Source organism: Myotis yumanensis, unplaced genomic scaffold (genome assembly GCF_028538775.1).
Source record: "Myotis yumanensis isolate MYYU_CA2020_CCGP unplaced genomic scaffold, mMyoYum1.0.hap1 SCAF_4, whole genome shotgun sequence".
Classification (NCBI taxonomy): Eukaryota; Metazoa; Chordata; class Mammalia; order Chiroptera; family Vespertilionidae; genus Myotis; species Myotis yumanensis.
In genome coordinates, this window is record NW_027223755.1 from 4,663,132 (window position 1) to 4,685,096 (window position 21,965).

The following is a 21,965-nucleotide window of genomic DNA, read 5'->3' on the forward strand; positions in this document are numbered from 1 at the left end:
TGTCGTGAAAAGACATTTCATCTCGTATCCTGAGGCAGCATGTTTTTCTGAGATGGTGGGGCTGCTAGGTGGCTTTCAGGTACCACTTCCTCATAGGGGAGCAGATGCAGGTGGCTTATAAATATAGCATTACCTGACCTTTAGAAGCATGCCTGTGTTGTTGCTGCTCTAATGAGACAAAGGAAACTCTCTCCTTGCCAGCCTTTGCAAGCAGCCAGCAGCTGCTGGTGTTGGAACTGGGCTGCCTGCCAGGGCTGCTCTAGAGGAACCTTCCCAACTCTTCCCTGCCTTAAAGCTGCCTCTGGAGACCCCACGGGAGGCACCGGTGTGCACCTGGCATTGCGGCGTGATTTCCCTTTAAGCTTAGACATCAGGGTTGCAGGCAACGTGGTAAAGTAGGCCAAGTGTTGTGGTGTCCAGCCACCTTCTTTCTTGAGCTTCTTTTCATCTCTTGACATGTCCTTCTGCACTTGAAAAATGGGAAGAAACAAATGAAATGAGTATCAGTTTGAGTTCTCACTAGGTGCAGGGCCCTCTGCTTGGCATCGCACGTGCTGAATCTCGTGAGCCTCTCAGTGACCCTGTGAAGGAAGACTGGGACGGGGGCAGGTGAGAAACTTGCCTGGGTAAGTGGTGGGGGTAGGAGTCTCCCTCAGTGTCATCCAGCCTGTGTTCATCATAGCATACCTGTCACATCCTCACCAAAGCTACCTCTCCACCAGCATCCCGCCCACACCTGCCCTTTACTTGAAGCTGTAGGTTTCAGAATTTTCTCTTTTTCTTTTTCCATTTTAGCGAGTCAAAATACGCTTTGCTTTGGTGAGCTAGGTATCAGCAAAGTAGGTAACGCAATCTGAAAATCAAATTGTGTCTCTTAGGATCCATCTCCCCTTCTTCCCTTCTGTATTAGAAATCTCCAAGTTTTACCTGTGCACGTACATACTAGCCCAGGGACAGACTACATTTCCCAGAACCCCTTGCATGTAGATGCATCCATGTGAGCAAGTTTGGGTCAATGGCGTTTGAGTATTTGCAATGTGTGTAATTTTTGAGCCATGTCCTTAAGGGGAAAGCAGATTTCATTGGACTTTCTTTCCCCCGCTCTGGCTATCTGCAGCAGTAGTGTTGGGCCCAAGGTTGTAAAGCATATTGCTAGGCTCACAGAGCTGCCCCACCAGCCTGGATCCCTAGGTGCCCTGTCTCCTTCATGGGTTCCTGCCAGGATTCCTCATAACTCCATCCTTGCCTCTATGCTTTTCTCATCCTCTACACCTTTCTTGGCTGCTATCTAAATTTTTGGCACCAACTACTATTTTTCATTCTGGACTCCTTATTTTCACACTGAAATTGTACACTGGAACTCTGGTGAGCTCTAGAACTGTATTTTTTCCTTAGTAGACACCTCCACAACTCCACCTGCTTGTTCCACACCCACCTCAACAGCAGCACACACACAAGTGACATTCTCATTTCCCTGACACTCTCCTTTTGCATAGACCCCCTAGAGCAGAGACTCTCCCAGCCCCATTGGGAAAGGCAGGCACCCTTGGTATTTTCTGCTCCTACCCCTACACCAGGCACTGTCAATATTGTATCCACCATACCTCTGTAATCTTGTTTTCTGACTGACTCCTACTTCTGCACAGTCACACCCGAGTGAGCCAGTGTTTTATGAATTTATTGGGTTAGTGCCTCCCATCTCTAGATATTATGAATGACCAAAGGCATATTCTTTGATGCTTTGCTTGAAATTTGGTAGACTTACCTTGTATGAGTATGTTGATTTACCTATTTTTTCAGGCATCCAATATTTATGGAGGACCAGGCACCAGGTGCCAAGCATCATAATCGGGTCTGAGGAAATAAACATCGGAAAGATGTGGTCTTTCCTTTAGGCAGCTCAGAGTCTCATGGGGAGAGAGTCATTGAAATCAATACTTAAAATAGAAGAGGGTATAAAGTAGAGTGTGGTGTTGAGCACCCAGTTCCGCTATAAGGGAGCTGTCCATGGGATGCAGCATCTGCCTGGAGACCTGGAGGATGGGCCAGAGCTTGGTCCTAGTGTTGCAGGTTGAGGGACTGGGCACTGGGGTGCAGGAAGACAGTGCATGTTGAGGGATTAACAATTAGGTTCCTGTTGTCAAAGAGAAAACAGAAGAGCTGGGTGGAAACACACGTGCGCGTGCGTGGTCTGTTTTTCATACACTGCTCAGAGTGATGTTTTTAAAAATAGAAGTCAATCAAAGGGAATGGACTGACTATTCTGGGGGGGGGGAAAGGGGAATGGGAGATTCAGGAAGAGACTGGACAATAATCGTGCACCTATGGATGAGGACAGTGGGTGGGGAGTGAGGGCGGAGGGTGGGGCGGGAACTGGAAGGAGGGGAGTTATGGGGGGGGGGGGGGAAGAGGAACAAATGTAATCTGAACAATAAAAATTTAATTAAAAAAAAATAGAAGTCAATCACATTACTTCTTCCTCATCTCAGAAGCCCTCCATGGCTTTCCATCTCACTTAAATTCAAGTTCAAAGTCCTTACTGCTGTCTCTAAGGTCCTCCATGGTCTGTTGACTCCATCCCCCTCTTGGATTCTATCTACTACCATTCTTCCTCTCATCCTCTGAGCTCCAGCTATGCTCCCTCCCCGTAAGTTTCTGGAACATTCCAAACATCCTCTTGCCTCAGGGGCCTTGCCTTGTTGTTCTCTGTGCCTGGCACGCTCCTCCTTAGGTACCTGCGTGGCTTGCTCTCTCAGTTCACTCAGGTCTTTGCTCAAAACACCAGAGAAGCTTTTCCCAACCACCGTGTTATATAAAACAAGAGCCCCCACTTCGTCATCTGCCTTCTTCACTAGAATGTCAGTTCCATGAAGCCTGGGGACCTGTCTATCCTAACAACCAAGGAGAATCATGCCTGATGCACAGTAGGACTCAAAATACTTGTGGAACTCACTAATTCTTCAAATCCTAATGCCACTTTGAACATATAGGGCATTTTTCACTCTTTCCAAGCAATCATCTGCCTACTGCCTTTATGTTATCATGGCAGTACTCTTGTGAAATAGGTCTTATTGTTTTTCTTTCAAAGACAAACTGCATTTCATGGTTCTTAAATATTCTGATAAAAGTCAAGTGCAAAATTAAGAGTAAAACCAAGCTGAGAATCCATGTATTCTGCCTCTGGGCCTCCATTTTCTTTTGCTAAACGTTTCTGTCTGGCGAGTACCATCACCACTAACAGTGGAAAGGAAAGTATTCTGTTCTCAGCATCGGTGCTGGAGGTGTATTCCTAAGGGTATAGCTTTCCAAGCACAAAAGCAAAGAAGTTCAGTCATAGTTGTCATTTATTGGAAACAAGCAACGCTTGGGTACCTGTTTTAAAGAACATAAATGAGAGCTCTGTTTCTAAAACAGGTTTGGATTTTATTTTTATTACAGTAGGAGGTCTGCATTCTGAAGGGATCAAAAGAATTGTAATTATATTGTCATGAAAGTTGAGAATAAATCTTTGTGAACACTTTTTATGAAGCTCAATTTGTGTCTGATACTGAAGGTGTCATATGGAAATCTTGGATGCTGTTGTACTTGTCTTTACTTTTTGGGGATAGGAATTATAAAATATAAATGAGGTTTATTAATCCTATTAATTTTGGACCAAATGCATTACTAAAAGCCAACTTATATGAAGGATATTTTTAAGAAACGCTTTACTGGAAAACATTTTTGGGATAATTTTCAGCAACATTGAAAAGAATCCCCAGATAAACCTTCCTTTGTTAGGATAAATGATACTTAACATAGTTCCCGCTGGTTTAATTATTTTCCATTCATAAAAGCTTGTCAATATTTTATAATTTGTTAATAATTCATGGCTGGATCTGTTTGGAAAAGAATATTCACCTTTAAAAAATGCAAATGCCTTTTTATTTCTCCCGGAATGATGGAAATGCCTGCAAAACATGTTAAAATGTGGAAAAACAGCAGAACTCAGTCCAGCAACCAACAAGGCCCTTTAAAATGCCTTCTAGAATTTAATTAAACTAATACTTTAAATTCTATGACTGCGTGTGCACAGTTCTTAAAGGGAAAGGTGGTGCTAAGAGAAGCTTTCTCAGTTACCAGGACAGTTCATGAGTGGAAAGAGAAAATGATTCCTGTTCATCCCTGGGCTCTGCATCCTTAGGCCAGAGATTGTACCCTGCAGTAGTAGAGAGAACAAAAGGCCGTGATGAAAGTTTCTGTATTATATGGAAGAACAATGGCCTTCTATTCTAAGTCTCATAGCCCTGAAGAGTGTTTTCAGGGAAATGGCTCGCTGTGTGTGTTGTCTCATTTGGCGAGTCCTCCCCTTGAGAACGTGCCTGTAACCACAAGCAGTTATTACATCTGCCTTATAGAAACCATTTGTCAGAGCAACCGCCCTCCACGTTAGCGCCCGCCAAGTCTCTCTAGCGAAGTCCCATGTGGATTGCTGGAAACCCTACGAAATAGGGAGAAAGGCCACAGATACCCCATGAGGGTAAACTCAGCGTGAGTAACAGCACCCTCTTGTCCTTTTATTCTGTGTACCTTGATTTCCTTTATTTGGCAAATCCCACTTTTCTATGTAGCACATCAGTCACCACGGCGATTTGATTTCCTTTATTTGGCAAATCCCATTTTTCTATGTAGCACATCAGTCACCACAGCGATTTGACAGTCACGTGTTTGGTAATACAGCGGCCCCAATCTTTGATATCTGTTTTATATGTATGGGAGCTGTTTCACTTGGTTTAGGCATTGAGACCAGCAGGAAGAAGGAAGACTCCAGGGCGGTGACATCCAGGCTGCTGTCAGCGGATGTTGGCCAGCCCAGAGAGAGGCTGTGGTAGGTTTTGGTGTGCCACCAGACAGGGTACTGAGTCTTCTCTTGCCAAGTCCCACCGTTGTAGCCCCTCTTTTTAGGGGATGGATGCAGCCTTGATGCTTAGGAGGAGCAGCAGAGGCGGTGGAGGGACTGTCATTCTTTTCTCTCTTTGCGTGTAAAGCTGCATGTGTCATTCTGCAGTCATGAGATGTCTGTGCTTCTTCCCTTGATCATGCCTTTGTCTCTCAGTCTTACAAGCTTCCCCCCCCCCCCCCCCCCACACACACTCCTTCTAGCTGTGCTTTTCCTAGGTGCTGGGATGGTACAGACATGTGTTTCAGGACCAGAAAGCAGCCTCGAATGGTCTCTAAACCTCAGTCATATGGTGGTTTACATCTCAGATTCAGAGTTCCTCGAATCAAAATGACAATATTTAGACAGTAGTTTTGATCACTGTGGCTTGCTGGCACTCCGCTCATTGAGTAGCTGTGGACACAAATCATCTCAGTGTTCATTGAGCTGGAGTCTAGTGTTGGGGTGGGGATGTGAAGGGAAATTGACGGTGCCAGCATGTGCGGTGAGGGAAGGAAGCACTGGGGTGTCTGTGGACACTGGAGCAGGGGCATTGGAGAGGGAGCTGACACCTGAGCCAAGTCCTGAGGGTAGGCAGGTGTGGCCACTTGAATGTGGGGTGAAGGGCCACGGTGATGTGTGTTCCAGGTAGCATGCACAGAGGCTTCAAGACCTGGTCTCTTAAGGAACAACCAACTTCCAGAATTTACCTTCAGCTTGTCATGAGGGCATTCCCAAAGAAGGTGCCTCCAAGGGGACATATGCTGCAGCCACATTTAGGAAGCACCGAACAGAAAATGTGGGCATAAAATGGGGTTTGATGTAAAGCAGACTCTTACGGGTTGGGAATGCTCTGCTGCCTCAGGTGAATGAAATGTTGTCATCAAGTGCAAACATCATGTGAAAAGAGCTTGTTGTTCGGGACTAAGTTTATCGGGAAGCATGGAGCTTATTGCAGTGATAACAAGGGGCTCTATTGGAATTGTCTTCTACTAAAGTGTTAAACTGAGATCACCATGAAGCAAGTTATAGAAGGTACTGAGGCCCCAAGTTATTTAAAGTCAAGAGGGTGAACTCCTGGGTCTTGCCTGAGGCCTGTCAGTGACGAAGGGGGAGAAAGAGAAAAGCTGGAGAAGCAGGAGGAGGAAGGAGACTCCGCTCCTCACCGAGGTTATGAGGGAGCTGGCACACAGGGGCACATTGAGGTCAGGAGCCCTCAGCATTTTTAATGCTACACTTCACATCCGTTCCTCTGCCTCATCTGGCATCTCTTTGTGGGGAAAGAAGCAGAATGATTAGGATGAACAAGACCCCACTATCCTTAGGATTTTGCATGTAGCTCAACCCATCCTGCTTCCTGCCCTTTGAACACTTGCTAAGTGCTGGACACGTGCATCTATATCATCACACTAGATGTAGATTTTGCTCAAATAATGAGAATAGATTAAGAGCTCCCTGCAGAGAACATTCTTCAGAGGCTCACAGATTGTTCACTTCACTAACAGATAGACATGGATTTGTCGTGACAGGCCTTATTCCGCTACATTAAATGTAAGGAGACCTGCCTGGCCGGGGTGGCTCAGTGGTTGAGCATTGACCCATAAACCAAGAGGTCACTGGTTCGATTCCCAGACAGAGCACATGCCCCGGTTGCGGGCTCGATCCCCAGTAGGGGGCATTCGGGAGGCAGCCAATTGATGTTTCTTTCTCATCGATATTTCTATCTCTCTATCCCTCTCTCTAAAATCAATAAAAACATATTTTTAAAAAGTGTAAGGAGACCCGATAACTGTAGAAGTTCACACATTTATCGTTAACTTCAGCTCTTTAACTAAGCTTCTATGACATGTGCATACTTCCATTGAAATCGGGAAAGGAAAACAGATAATTAAGAATGAAGTGAAAATGAGGTTTTATTTCTACAGCTATAAATTTTCTTATACAGTAAGATCCACAAGCATGTAACTTGTTATTAAAGGTATAATGTCTAACCACTTTATATGTATTTAGCTCTAGTTTTGACTAAATTAAAGTAATAGAGCTTGTTGTTATTTTTTGAAATCCATCTAAGATTCCCAATAGACTTCCCTTTTCTATCTCCTTCATTCATTCAAAAGTATTGAATACCTTTTGTGCCACGCATTGGATTTAGTACACTAAAACCTGTTAATTACTGGTGTGTTGGTGCCTTGGCAGGTTATCACAAGGAGCCAAATCTTCTTAATTAAGCCCTTGCCTCTGAACAGCACATCCTTGGTCTGAGCTGTGTTCAGAGAGATGTAGACCAGGTAGCAGGTGCATGTTGAAGTAGGTAAACATTGAGATGGCTCAGGTTGCCGATGACATCATGTGTGGTGCTTTTAGACCCCCCAAAAAAGGAGTTTCCCCCATTGACCTCCCCCAGCCTCCCCCACCCCCCGGCACATACCCTCACCCCCCTAGTGTCTGTGTCCATTGGTTATGCTCATATGCATGCATACAAGTCCTTTGGTTGATCTCTAACCACCCCCCTCTCCCTTCCCACTGAAGTTGACAACCATTTTTAATAGATGTTCTAGGTCAGCCTTCAGCCTCAAGGAGAAGATTAGTCTGGGCTCCTGGTGCTTGCTACTTAGAAAGGAAACTGATATAATCAGAACAAAGTGATCTGAAGAGCAGATCATTGTCAAAGCTGTTGTTACAACTGTGCCCCACAGATGTGCCTCAGGGGCCACGGCGGGTGGGGGCGCTATAGGGGGGAAAGGGAGGTTAGGAATTGGGGGCAGGAAGGCTAATGGGAAAAACCTGCTTTCCACACTGAATCCCTCTTTTATTTTACGTTTGAAGAAAGCGTACTGTGGCTAAAGGAAATTTGGGGGGGAAATGTGGATTTGGCCAGTTCATGCATTTTACCAGTGAACAAAATGAGGCTCAGGAAAAGCAAATGGTTGTATAAGAAGGAGAATCTAATCATGGTTTACTACACTGCCTGGCCTAGCGATGGGCAGTTTCACTCGGTCGTTTCATCGGTGTGATGTAAATTCTGCCTATAAAGTTACCTACGATTTGCGATAGCTATGTAGGAACTGAATGAAGATGATGGATGTTGGGGGTTTGTGGGAGAGTTAAGTCTTCATATGCCCCAATAAGAAGTTAGTAGATAATAACTAATATTGATTAATCCATAAAAATTTCATGGCCAACATTATATTTTAAAATACAAGGTAAGAAGAAAATGTATAGAAGTATAAAAGACAATGCTAAAAATAATTGAAATTGATTTCTATTGAGAGCAGATCTAAGAGAACTGAACGAGATAAGGACTGCTGTTTTCTGCTGATATATTAATTTTTTTAACGAATAAAAATGTTTAAAGAGGATAACATGCATTTGCAATTCCGTGTATGCTTCCTACCTGCCGTTGGTCAATAAAGCTCATGTTTACAAGGAGACCATTCCCTGGAGGAGAAAAAGAAGCAGGATACGAGAAGTGAAATTTATTGCTCCACGATGTAAGGACTGGGGCGTGAGAAGTCAAGTTCATGCAGGGTGTTTCCCAAGGAAATGATTAGGCCTTTGGCTATTCGTTTGGTGTTGTCCCTGAATTATTTTAGGGACAGAAAAGAAAGTGGAAGCCTGAGAGTGCAGAGATGTGGAATCAGCCTGCACTTAGGGGACAGTTTCTGTTTGTCCTGCAGTTATATCAATTCTAGCTAAACATCAGTCCGTAACTTCTCTCTTTAATGTTTCTTTTTGAAAACAGGGAAATACACATAAAATCATGGAGAAATGTACATTGCCATTAACTGGAAAGCAGTGTGTCAACCGCATCATCACGGAAAAGGTAAATGCCTTCCTTTCTCCTTTTATTCCCTCTAATGTCTGCCTCCACCTTTTTTTTTAATAAGCATTTTTAGAGTTTTTTTGTTACGCTCTGAAAGTGTTTTACATTGGTAGTCATAGGATTAGTTTAATAGTATAGTCTGTGGGTAGACTAAATAGAGAAATTTAATGTTTCAAAATGTAGAATTCTTAATGTGCAACTCTCTGGAAATGGACAGAGGCGCACAGGATTGAACTGCTGCCCTTTGTAATTTTGACTGTGATGTAGTCCAAGAAGTGTTATTGCTCATTATGCTTGGACTGCTAAGATGGATGATATATACAAAGTTAAGACTATCCTTCCTACCTTTCCTCTATGCTTTCCCAAACCATGTACAAATTGTTGGGTTTTATTCTAGGAAGCTCAGGAAAAAACAGGTTTTAGTCATTTGGATGCACATCGCAGTACAGGCCCCACCGTGAACCCAGGAATCTTGTCTGTGGTTCCCTCGTGTCCCAGCCCCTGTCAGAGAGTAGACTGTCCGTGTTTCAGTGCCTCCTACATTGATTTCTTCTTAGATGGAGCATTGGCTGGTGGTGCCGCCACAAGCTGTTCCCATCAGAGGGCAGCCTCCTGGGCAGTTTGTCTGCCCTCCTCTTTCTGACCCAGAGTTGAACTGAGGGTGTGGGAAAGACATCATTCTCATAAGTGAGCGAGGAGGGTGTCATCTTCTCAATTCCGTGTCTTGATGAAGCCACCTTCTCTGAACCAGACTGTCCCCAGCATTAGCCTCAGAAAGCAGAGCATGGCCTCTGCAGTAGCAGCAGGTAGAATGTAAACCTGGAACACCGTGAGAGGTGCGTGCCAGATGCTGAGGAGGAAACATCCAGGAAGGCTGCCTGGCAGCCAGGGAGGGTGTCCACGAAAGCTTCTAGGTGGTGAAAATAAGCTGTAACGTGTTTTGCAAGGCATTTTACAGTTTGTACCTTTTCTCCTCCAGTTTCAGTTTCCCACTTTCTGCCTTAACATGGTCCCCACTTCAGCCACACTAAATGCTTCGAACTGTGTACATCCCCCCACCGTGTTCTTCTGGTACTTTGCACACCCTGACTCTGTCCTTGGAATGCTCTCTCCACCCCATCCCGCTGGCTCATTGCTGCTCATCTCTATGTCTCAGCTATTTCTTTCTTTCTCTGGCAAGTCTTCTCTGTCCCTCCCCAAGTCTTCCCGGAGCTTCTCCGAATCCCAGTACTTACTCTGACTTAGCACTGACCTCGAAGCTCTGCCATCTCCCTCGTCACTGTTTATTCAGCACTTAGTATGGTGCTTGCCGGACACAGTGAATGCTTGTTGCCTCAATGTATTATACTTTCCTTGCCGAGAAAACTGGTAGATTGAGTGGTGAGTCTTGAAAGATAACTAGGAGTTTTATAAGTGAGAATAAGACCAAAGAAGCTCCGCTAGGCAAAGGGAAGAAAGTAGGCAGAGCCTGGGAGGTGTTAAGAAAAAACAGCCTAGGCGAGGACCTGCAGGTGGAACAGCGTGGAACAGCCAGGTTCTGAGGCTAATGTTGAAAAGACAGCGAGGGGCCACATTATGAAAGAATGTGAATGCCTTGCTAGGAAATTTGGGTTTTATCTGGAAGGCAGTTGGGAGCCTTCCGGCGATTTTTAGTGTCTGGGGACACAGTTGATCAGGTTTGCATTTTAGAAAGAGCTCTGTAGCTTTCTAGTAGAGTAAGCGGAGAAGAGATGAGACAGAGGCCAGTGACAAGACCCCTCCACTGCTCTGGGCCAGAAATGAAGATCCTAAACCACAGGACAGGAACAGATCTGAGAGATTTATGATGATCTCAGCCTAACTCGATGATGTGGACATGGACACTAAAGCAGAGGAGATTTCTTTGTTTTCTGGCTGGAGCGGGTGGTTGACCTGTTGTACGCTTAGTGACATCTGGAACTATAGGAGGAGAAGTGGCAGAATGATGGGAGGCAGGAAAAGAAGAGGCTCAGGTAGGACATTCTCAAGTCAATATTCTTGAATAATTAGCATCCAGTCAGGTATTTCTGACAAACGATTGTAGATGTGGTTCTAGAGCACAGAAGAGAAATCACTATCTGAGCAGGTTTGTGGGAGTCATTAGCATGCAGGGATCATTGGAGCCTTAACTGTAGGTGACAGTGTGTAGCAGAAATGAGTTGAGTGACAGGCAGCCACGTATGGAATGTTTGGTACCTCAAGGAAGAGTGGTACATGTTTACCCCTGTGCTCTATACAGTAGTCACCCAGTAAATGTCCGTTGAATGAGTAAGTATGAGAATGCAATGCCATTGAGGACGATAAATGTGTACAGCCCTGCGGAGCAGACTTGGGACTAGAATTCCGTTTTCAGCTTTTATGGAAAATTCCATTCATTTGCCATTTGAAAGAGGCCATGGCGATGTTATGACCCTGATTTCCAAGTTTCCTGTTTCTAGAAGGAGATGATGAAAGGTGCCTTTCTCCCAGCGCCCAGACTGTGATTAACCGCTTTATCCATATGGAACCTTTTATGCTGGTGATAAAATAATTAATTTGTTCATATGCCACGTGAATAAAGCAGTTGCAGTATCATCCTTGGCACTTGAACAATTTATTGTATAGCTCTTGGGTTTTAGCCTCTTATTTTAATCAAATATATTGTTTTGTTTACACTTTATACCACTAGATGGGAATCTTCCTAAATCTTTCCAAAGTAAATTTTCCTCTTTTTAATAACAGATACTTGGTTTTTCAATATATGAACCCAAGAGCTAATTGGGGTTTGATGAAAGTTTTAATAAAAGTTTTTTAAAAGCAATAACTCACTTTACCATAATGTTTATCTGCCTGGTCACGATGCCTCAGTTATCTTCTCTTCCATCTCTCCCCTGCCTGTTCTCAATAACAACGCCATCCAGAGGCTTTGTTTCTCCGATTTCTTCCATGTGGATAAATTGACAGTTGTTCGTACTACAGGTAAAAGGGAATCCGTGCGAACAGCTCTCCAGACTCGGTTTCTGCAAAGGAAATCCATTACAATTTTTTAATTCTCAATTTGGAGTTAAATAAACTATTGCAGCACGCAGACATTCCTAAATGAGCATTTTCCTCTTCTCAAAACGAATATATTTTTTTTTAGAAACATAAAAATGAGTAAACAAAGAACAAGTCTGCTGAAATATTTCCTCTTAATTTAAACTATTTTTTCCAGCAAAATCAACTAGGTTATCTGTGAATTCATCACACAAATAGAGACTGTATCACTGGTTGCCTTGATGGTGTGCTCCTGGGGAGAAATGTCAATTAACTGGAGACAAATAAGGGTTTGGGGGTTTTGATTTGGGTTCACACATAGGTGACAATAAGGCGAGCTGTTAAGGAGAAAGGCCATTCCTGTAGCAGCCCCTGTGATGTCCTGCTGTGTCCAGGCAGCATGCCTGCTGTGCAGGGTGTGATTTGTTAGTATCTTTGACCTGTATGACTAACCCTGGGAAGCGGGGGGTTTTTGATATCCATCTTCAGTTGTGAAGGTAGCATCACCAAAGATTGCAAAGTTCTAAGCCAAGGTTCTTCCTTCTACACCCTGTGTGTTCAGATTAGCCTCCTAACCAGGAGCATGTTTCAAAGCGACAGCGTAGAGTTTACTTCCAAGCCAGCTGAAAGGAAAGATCCGAACCCTCAAATAATAGTTGAACTTAAGGTCAGTTTACAGAAGAGGAATGATCTGCGCAGCCTAATGCATAAGTCTGAGGAAGAGGAAGCTGACCATGAAAACCGCAAGAGGAAATGCCTGCTGGAGGGAGGCCAGCTTGGAGACACAGCACGCTGTAGTCGCAGGGAAGCAGCTTGGCTCTCCCGCTCAGAGCTTCCCATCCATAGACATCTACTGCCTTGAGCAGGTGACTTCCACTCAGAGCTTCCCATCCATAGACATCTACTGCCTTGAGCAGGTGACTTCTACTCAGAGCTTCCCATCCATAGACATCTACTGCCTTGAGCAGGTGACTTCTACTCAGAGCTTCCCATCCATAGACATCTACTGCCTTGAGCAGGTGACTTCTACTCAGAGCTTCCCATCCACAGGTATCTGCCTGAGCAGGTGACTTCCACTCAGTGCTTCCCATCCACAGGTATCTGCCTGAGCAGGTGACTTCTACTCAGAGCTTCCCATCCATAGGTGTCTGCCTGAGCAGGTGAGCCTCCTGCCACTGGAAGTTCCTAAGCAGAGCCCTGGCACCCATTTCAGAAGAACATTTTGAAGAATTCTTGGGTGGGAAGCTATAGTAAGTGCCTTTGTGGGCCTCTTCCACTCCAGTTGTCATAGAACTGAGTGTGACAGCATGTGTTTGAAATCAGATACAGCAGGTTGAGCCTACCTGCAGAGGTCAAGCTTTACCATCGGGCACTACCCTCACCTTGTGTTACCAACCAGAGTGTTGTAATGGAATGTTTAGAGTGAGCTTGGCCTTCTCTTGTTCTGAACATAAGCATCTTCACGTGATTTGCATTCTAGATGGAGATTCCCACACTATGCTGTCTATCCTCTTGGACCTGTGTGCTTTTACTAGGACTTACAGGGAATGGTTTAGTATTTACCTGGGGGTGGAGGTCTTTCAGGGCCAGGACAGTTCTTGCTTTGATTACTCTGAGCCATTTCCAAGCACCTTCTTTTGTTTCCTGTAACTCTTTACCCAGGAGCATTCACCAGCTTTTCCCTCTCATTCCTGTGCTTTCACCTTCCAAATATCTCCTCCCTCCTTACTTTGCCCCATTCCTTTCTTCCTTCAAATTATTATTAATCATTTAATTGAAAATTTGACCAGAACTGTTAGACCTAACCAAAGTAAAGTAATTATAAAAAAACACACACACACACAAAACAACAACAACCAAAAAAATGTGTTATGCCTGCCTGGCGTGGTTCAGTGGTTGAGCATTTATCAATGAGCCAGGAGGTCATGGTTCAATTCCAGGTCAGGGCATGTGCCCAGGTTGCAGGCTCAATCCCCAGTGGGGGGTATGCAGGAGGCAGCTGATAATAATTATCTCTCATTATTGATGTTTCTATCTCTCTTTCCCTCTCCCTTCCTCTTTGATCAATAAAATATATTTAAAACCAAACCAAACAAAAAACTGATTATAATCGTAGCAAATGGAATTAATAGTCAACACTTTTTTGGCTCCTGGCATCGATGGTGCTCCACAGCTAATTGCCAATTAGGGAGCTGGCATTTATTCTCCCCAAGATGTAAGAATTCGTTTGACATTTTTTCATGGCTGATTTTCAGAATCTTTGTCCTGGGTCTTGTCTCTCCTTTAAGAACTTGAGAGCTTGTTTCTGTTTTGTGCTATAAAATAATCACTGTAATAGCCATAGTCATTGTCATGTTCTTGGCCCCAACAGGCTGTGTTTGACGTGGACAGCAAGAAGGGGCTGACTCTGATTGAACTCTGGGAAGGCCTGACAGTGGACGACATCAAAAAGAGCACCGGGTGTGACTTCGCAGTAAGTGTTTCTGTGAACAATCCTGCCACTTACCCCATGTCACCAGCTTGATGAATGGGTGTTTATGGACATGAACCATTCATTTGTGATCATTTTTGGAGTTGACCTTTGCAGAGAACAGGAGTGGAGGGAAGGGGGCCTCCAGATGAGAGCAGGTTGGAGCAGGAATAGGCTGTGACTCATCTGCCAGAGTTTGGAGTCTGAAGTAGGAAGGGGAAGGATCACCCGGAGCTGCTGGAAACAGAAGGTTTAGCAAGCTTGAACTCTAAGCTACTCTCTGTAAAGTCCCCTGCAATTCTCCCTTCTTGGGTTACACATCAGCCGTAGCTGAACTTGATTGACTGAAAAATGTGAGCTGCACACAGAGAATTGGTACTTTCTTATTTTTAAGCCCATCTGTGGCTTATGAATTTCTCTTTGAGTAGTTTCTATGCCTGATTATTCCATCTGTTGAAGTTATTAGAATGTTGGGCTTCTGACACTGCCAGATTATAGTCACAAAATAGGCAGATCCTACATCTGAAGACAAGTTTAGTACATAAAATTCTGACCTACAAAGTAGATAAGTTCTTCAGGGAGTATCCATTTAAGAAATCTCCAAATCCCTTTTTGAAACAAAGAGAATAATACTGCAATATAAATAATTGCCCTTTAGTATAAGTGCTTATTTATCAATCACCTACCTAATGGGAGTTGAGGGGATGGATGGCTCTGAAGAAAATGAAGAAAATGAATTTTCTGCTTACATACCTTTTTAAGAACAGATCTACTAGTTAAAATGAAATATATTTATAATGAGGGGAAACGTCACAGCTACAGATCCTGAAGAAAGTAGTTTAACAAAACATATTTGATAAGTCATGCAGAGAGCTCATACATTTCTTCCTTGGGTGCTACATGCCTGGCCGGTACCTATCCATGCATAACTGTTTTCCATAAAAGCAATTTTGCTGCATAGTTAATTATCCACATTCACTTGCTTCTGCTACTGTATGAAGGTCTTTGTCTATTAACCTTTTCCAAATTTCTCTTGGGAGAAAAGAAGTCTGCCAGCAATGCCTTACACAAAAGGCACATGTTTAATTACCTTTTCAATAACCTCAGGGGGTAAAAATGGGATTTGCCTATACTTTAACTATTTAGAATGCCTTAATCTAGTGATAAAAGCAAACCATTCTTACTTAATGAACTTTTCTTCATGTTTTCCCACTGTGTGGATGAGTCAGCCACTGTTCAGTAGGTAGCATATTTGAGATCCATACAGTGTTCAGTTCTCTGCTGCCAAAGAGAGTATACAAAGAAAGAGCCTCATTGGAAGAGCCTATTTTTAAGTCCTGTCCATAAATCAGGAATGAAAAAGATGGATTTTTACTTTTGTCGTTTTTTTTTTTTTTAAGTGCCAGTTTCCATGTCTTTATACATTGAAAAATATATCAGGGGTTCCTCTTTTATTACAGTATCACCCCTCCTTCTCTTTTGACATTGGCATGTCATCTTGTGTCCTCCAAATTAGGCCGTTGAGATGAAATGTTAATTTTTATGTCAGTTTTGTCCTGAAAATGAAAAGGTGTAGCATAGCTGAACCACCCTGACAAAAGAACTAGCTTTTGAGGATCTGATGGTCAATGGCACGGTTTTAGACCCTGACAGATGAAATCACATGTAGTGGATTGTTTGTCTAGGGACCAGAACGCTCTGATTAAGAAAACATTCTGCTCAGTAGCTGGGTTATCAGTGAGATACTTTTAATAATAAAAGGACTCTGAGCATAGCATTACTTTATTTGATAATTCTGTGTTATAATTCACAAGCTAACCATGTGATTATGATGGTATAGGTAGCATTTTGGTCCACACGGGACTATGCATGTTAATAAAGGTTTCTGCTTGAGAGAAAACCCACTCAGCCTTCACTGTATAACTTAAAGTGAATATTCTAGAAGAGAATAGCCAAGTTGCTGCATAATAAAGGGAAAAAAGTAAAAACCAAGGTCAAAGTAATTATGAGGATGTGTTGCTAAAATGTCCCTTATATCTAAGAATATGGGCAAGTGAATGGCCAAATATACAGAATGTGGCTATAGGCTGATTGAGAAAATACTGAGAATTTCAAAGAAAAAGATAGTGTATGACAGCATCAGATAACAGGACATGACAAAATTGTAGTTTCCGGGTATTAAAAAATAATCATTATAATGAAATATTTGCCCATTTTAAAAAAAGTATTACTAAGGCCTTGCTGTATACCACAGTACAGTTAGCAGCACAGAAACTGTGGAAGAAAATCGCATCCTATCTGTTACCTGAAACAGATTTCATAAAAAATTTGTTAAACAGCAAAAAAATGTATAATGTGTTATATTCATGATATTGTCAGCTGAAAGGAGGAATTTGCTTTTCAATTGGAAGGAAAGCTTCTTATGAGTCATATATGTCTGGAGCTCTAAAGGAGGCTGTGGAAAGTTTGTCATAGAAATGCAAATAATTGGCTCTATTTCTGGAACTTTCATCACACTCCAAACATAATTCTGGTCAAGCGTGGTTCACAGCAAGAGAAGCCAATTTATAATGGACAGAGACCTTGTTCCATATGATCCCTCTCCTTCAAAATGCAGTTGTTATAAAGAAAGGGACTTCCCTCTGTGTTTCTTGGGGATTGAGCTCTGAATCTATTGAGAGAGAGAAAGAAAGGAGCCGGGCAGGGAGAGGTGAAAAGGCCACTGTTATGATAAAGGCTGGGATGGAGGGTATGGTTGAGGTGGACAGCCACACTGGCATTTAATATATATTATTGATTTCAGAAAGGAAGGGAGAGGGAGAGGGAGTGGGAGAGAGATGGAAACATCAATGAATCATTGATTGACTGCCTCCTGCCTGTCCCACACTGGGGATAGAGCCTGAAACCTGGGCATGTGCCCTGACCAGAATGGAACTGTGATCTCCTGGTTTTTAGGTCGATGCTCAACCACTGAGCCATTCCTTCCTGGCCACAGCAGGCTTTTCAGATAGGAACTCTAGAGGTGGGGGAGATGTCAGCTCCCAGCTACAGGCAGCCTTGGAAAACCGTAGGCTTTCTTCACAGATGTGAGCCTTTACTTCTGAGCTGCTTTCCATGTGGCCGAGAGCAAAGCAGTACATGGTCCCTGCCGAAGGCCATGACATGTGAATGAGACAGAACAAATTGGCGCAGTTCCGACTGCCAAGGGTCTTGGTTTTATTCTCCAGGCAGAATTTCACCGAAACCACCCGTGGCATGACATTACATGAGGATACTACTTACTTATATGTTTTCAATGGGATCTGAAAGAAGCCAGCTGCAGACAATCTTTGCCCCGTTGAATAAATTTATGCTCTTAATATCTATTATGAACTGGCCTTATACCAGCATTAAACAGTATGCTCTTGGGATTTCAGTGGACTGGGAAGACAAATCATTGGCTTATCTTCTGCACTGAAATCATGTAGTCTTATGCTTAGCCCGTAGATCACCGTGGCAGGACAATCTGCTTCAGCTTGCATGGGCTCCCAATGTTGATGAGACTGTGAGAGAACAGAATAAAAAATGGTTGTTTAGTAGATGTTTTCATTAAAAAAAAAAGAACACACCACAGAGGCTACGTCAGAGTGTATAAAGCTTCATCTTCTGATAAAAGTCAGTTTCCACATTGAGCATATAAATGAAATTAAGAGCTCAAAATAGGGCCAACATGACAAGAAAAAGGATGAGATGTTTAAGAAATTAAGGCATTGTGTGCTTTTAGAGGAAATTCTATAAAGACTCTCTTTCAAAAAAGCCAAAATTTTTATTGCATTAAATTATTTCCTCAGATGCTTTGTTGTTGTTTTAAAGGATTGTTTGTGAGAGACACTTTCTAAATACTCAGAGTCCTATGTCTTTTATTCTTTTCTGGAGAGTTGAAGTTCTGTGCAAATATGAGCTGTGACTTGTTAGATGTCTCCTATTTTGTCTATTATTATACATCTGTTCTTAGAACTGGCAAGTCTGAATGATCTCTCCTTTATTCTAAGCTCTCTATACCAAGGCACACTGATCCTTTTTATTCTGGCCGTGTCATTCTTTTGGTAGGAAAATAGGAAAGGGATATTAACTCTTGGCATTGTGACACGCTAACACAGAAATAATGTATAAATGAACTAAAAATATTTAACCTCATCAAGTCCAAACAATTGTCTACTCCTATTTTTAATACTGACTTAACCTCTGTTAGAAACCTTTCTTCCAGTTCTTTGAAGCTTACCTAGTCCACTCACTCATTCATTTCTTCATTTCTAAATTTAACAAAAATATTAACTATTTATTCTGGAAGGCAAAATGCTTTCCTTGGCCCCAATTCAAGGCCAGCCGGAATCCCTAATTTGGAGTGCTGCGAAGAAGGAAACTTTATTCAGTGCAAAATAGCTCAATTGTGAAACAGCAGGACCTGAGGCAGCCCTAAGGCCAGGTGGCCCTGGGGCCAGGCCCCTCTCCAGCTAGACAGCCTGGCTCTACTCCTTTATGGTCTGCTTTGTGCTGTGCTGCTCTGCTGTTCTTTGGTCTGCTCCATTCTGTGCTAGTCTGCTCTGGCCAGCGCTGGTCTGTTCTACTCTGCTCTGCTGAAACATCTTTCGTGTTTCAGCTCAGCTAGGGATACACAGCCTTAAGAAAGGGAAAATGCACTCCCAGAGCCAGAATGGAGCTGTCCTCATGCAAATGAGGACTCCAAATCCTTGCAGTTTGATTGGTCCAAAAGGCACTATCCTGATTGGTCAGAATAGAGCCACTCTGGTTGGTCAGAGCTGTGCAGCTCTGATTGGATGGGGAAAGCCTCAGTCCTGTTGGTTAAAATAGGAGTCTTTGAAAGAGGACATAAAGAAGGCCAAGAGACATATGAAAACATGCTCAAAGTCACTAAGCATCCAAGAGATGCAAATCAAAACGACAATGAGGTACCATCTCACACCTGTCAGAATGGCTATCATCAACAAATCAACAAACTACAAGTGCTGGAGAGGATGCGGAGAAAAAGGAACCCTCTTGCACTGCTGGTGGGAATGCAGACTGGTGCAACCACTGTGGAAAATAGTATGGAGGTTCCTCAAAAAATTAAAAATGGAACTCTCATTTGACCCAGTAATTCCACTTCTAGGAATATATCCCAAGAAATCAGAAACACCAATCAGAAAGGATATATGCACCCCTATGTTCATAGCAGCACAATTTACCATAGCTAAGATTTGGAAACAGCCTAAGTGCCCATCAACAGATGAGTGGATTAGAAAAGTGTGGTACATCTACACACTGGAATACTACGCTGCTGTAAAAAGGAAGGAACTCTTACCATTTGCAACAACATGGATGGACCTTGAGAGCATCATGCTAAGTGGAATAAGCCAGTCAGAGAAAGAAAAATATCACATGATCTCACTCATTTTTGGAATATAATGAACAACATAAACTGATGAACAAAAATAGAGCCAGAGGATGGAAAAATATTTTAGAATATAATAGAAGTAATCCTGTTATTTGCAGATTTTTTTTAATATATTTTATTGATTTTTTACAGAGAGGAAGAGAGAGGGATAGAAAGTTAGAAACATCGATGAGAGAGAAACATCGATCAGCTGCCTCCTGCACACTCCCCTCTGGGGATGTGCCTGCAACCAAGGTACATGCCCTTAACCGGAATCGAACCCGGGACCCTTCAGTCCGCAGGCTGACGCTCTATCCACTGAGCCAAACCGGTTAGGGCAATTTGCAGATTTTTAATATTTTTTACAACTTTTCTGATATCATAGTATGTTAGTACAGTTTTGATATTTTTATATTTAAAATCCTTTTTTTCTTGAAATATTAATGTTTATTGCATGTAATATTATTATATTTAAACCATAGCTGGTTTTGCTCAGTGGATAGAGCATCGGCCTGTGGACTGAAGGGTCCCAGGTTTAGTTTCAGTCAAGGGCACGTGCCCAGGTTGTGGGCTCGATCACCAGCAGGGGCCCGCGTGCAGGAGGCAGCTGATCAATGATTCCCTCGCATCATTGATATTTCTATCTCTCGCCCTTCTCCCGTCCTCTCTGAAAATCAATAAAAGTATATTTTTAAAAAATATTATTATATTTAAGATTGTTTTTTCTTGAATAAAAAAAACAATGGGAGTTCATGAACTCCTTTCTTTACAAGAGCTGGCTCAGATGGCAGGAGCACTGTGTGGGCAGACAATTCAGTGCAGAGGTGGGCAGTTTCGTGCGAGTTTCTCTCTAAAGGGCAGTTTGTGTGCTAGTGCCCTGTGTAGAAATGGCTGTTCGGCTCTGGATTTTTGGTTTTTGTTTTCTTTGAGCCCAGTTAGCCCACAGGAGCCCTTCTTAGGAGGCATCTTCTTTCTCAAGGTCCACATTAGTGAGGCCGGGGCTCAAAAAAGTCACGTAAATTTTAATATTTTCTACTGTGCGTCCCATGAGGACTGTTGTGTACTAGGACTTGGTGGGTATTTGCCAGATTGAATGGAGAAATCTGTACCTGGCATTGCTTCTTGAAAGATCTGTGAAAATGAAGCCAGGCCACAGCCACTGAGGTTTCTTCTTCCATCATTGAGTGTAGACCTGTGCTTATGTTTCTCTGCTTCAAGACTCCTAGGAATGCATTTGCTGTTCCGTACGTCGAACATAAATACAGTCAACATTTGATATTTTTAATGCTATTACCTCTTTTTTTGTAATAACTTGGAATTTTTTTTACTGCTTTTATGTCATTTCCATTCTGATTATGAACATTCTGATAAAACTTTTTCATTGACTGTACATCTCTTCATTAATACAAGGTGGGGCCAAAGTGGATTTACAGTTGTGAGTACACAAAACACAGTTTATTCTTACATTATTATTTATTAATTGTAGTATTTTCCATACGAACGACTGTAAACCTACTTTTGCCCCAACCCTGCGTGTATCCAGTTAATCAAAGACTACGTTAAGTATCTCTGAACAAATCTGTGGATTGACTGGACCTGTTCTGAGGATTTTGAGACGTGTGCCTGAATGTCAGTTTTGAGTGAGGTCTCAGAGACAGTAAGCTCAGAGCTCAGTGATTCATTCAGTACAGAGCTTGGTTATCTGGACCCTTTATTTGTCTCCCTCTGCTCCTCCTCCATCCCCTTGTTTTGATCTTAATGGTCCTTAATTTAGGAGCTATTGTGGAAGAATGTTAAGAACCACTATACACAACATGGGAGCAGAAAAGGAGTTCTCTGTCTCGGCTCAGGGTGGAAAATGAGGAAATTCCAGGTGCTGTTCCTGGAGAGGCGATGTTCAGTGTTGATATCCTTCACGTTTGGAAACTGAAAGGAAAGATGTGTATACTGTGAGGTTTTTCATAATTTGTTTTTTTCTCTCTCTTTCTTTTACCAGGTTTCACCAAAACTCATGCCAATGCAGCAGATCACAATTTGAAACGTGGAATAAACATTTATCACAGGCTGTGTGTTTTTCATTTTAACCACATAGAGTTTCAGTAATCATAACTGTATACTGAACAAGCAGCTTTTGACTAGGTTTTTCTAGCGTTTTATGCTTTATACAGCCTGTTCTCAAGCGTGCTATGACATTTTGATGAACAAAGAGAAAAAAATACATATATGATTATAATATTTGTTTTATAAGTGCTTAATTAGAAGGATGTCTTTACAACTGGTGCTAGCATTGAATTTTTCTCCATCTTCT

The 21,965-nt window shown here is 42.6% G+C and overlaps 1 protein-coding gene across 1 annotated transcript in view; it reads left to right on the top strand.

Annotated features, from left to right (window-relative positions):
• The window catches only part of OXCT1 (3-oxoacid CoA-transferase 1), a 127,195-nt gene extending 105,475 nt beyond the window's left edge, over window positions 1–21,720 (top strand). The window contains exons 15-17 of the mRNA XM_070411780.1: window positions 8,661–8,741; window positions 14,146–14,247; window positions 21,654–21,720. Of these exons, the coding sequence (XP_070267881.1) occupies window positions 8,661–8,741; window positions 14,146–14,247; window positions 21,654–21,695 (225 nt within the window). The 3' untranslated portion in view covers window positions 21,696–21,720. The remainder of the gene's footprint in view (window positions 1–8,660; window positions 8,742–14,145; window positions 14,248–21,653) is intronic.
• The last annotated feature ends 245 nt before the right edge of the window (window positions 21,721–21,965 follow it).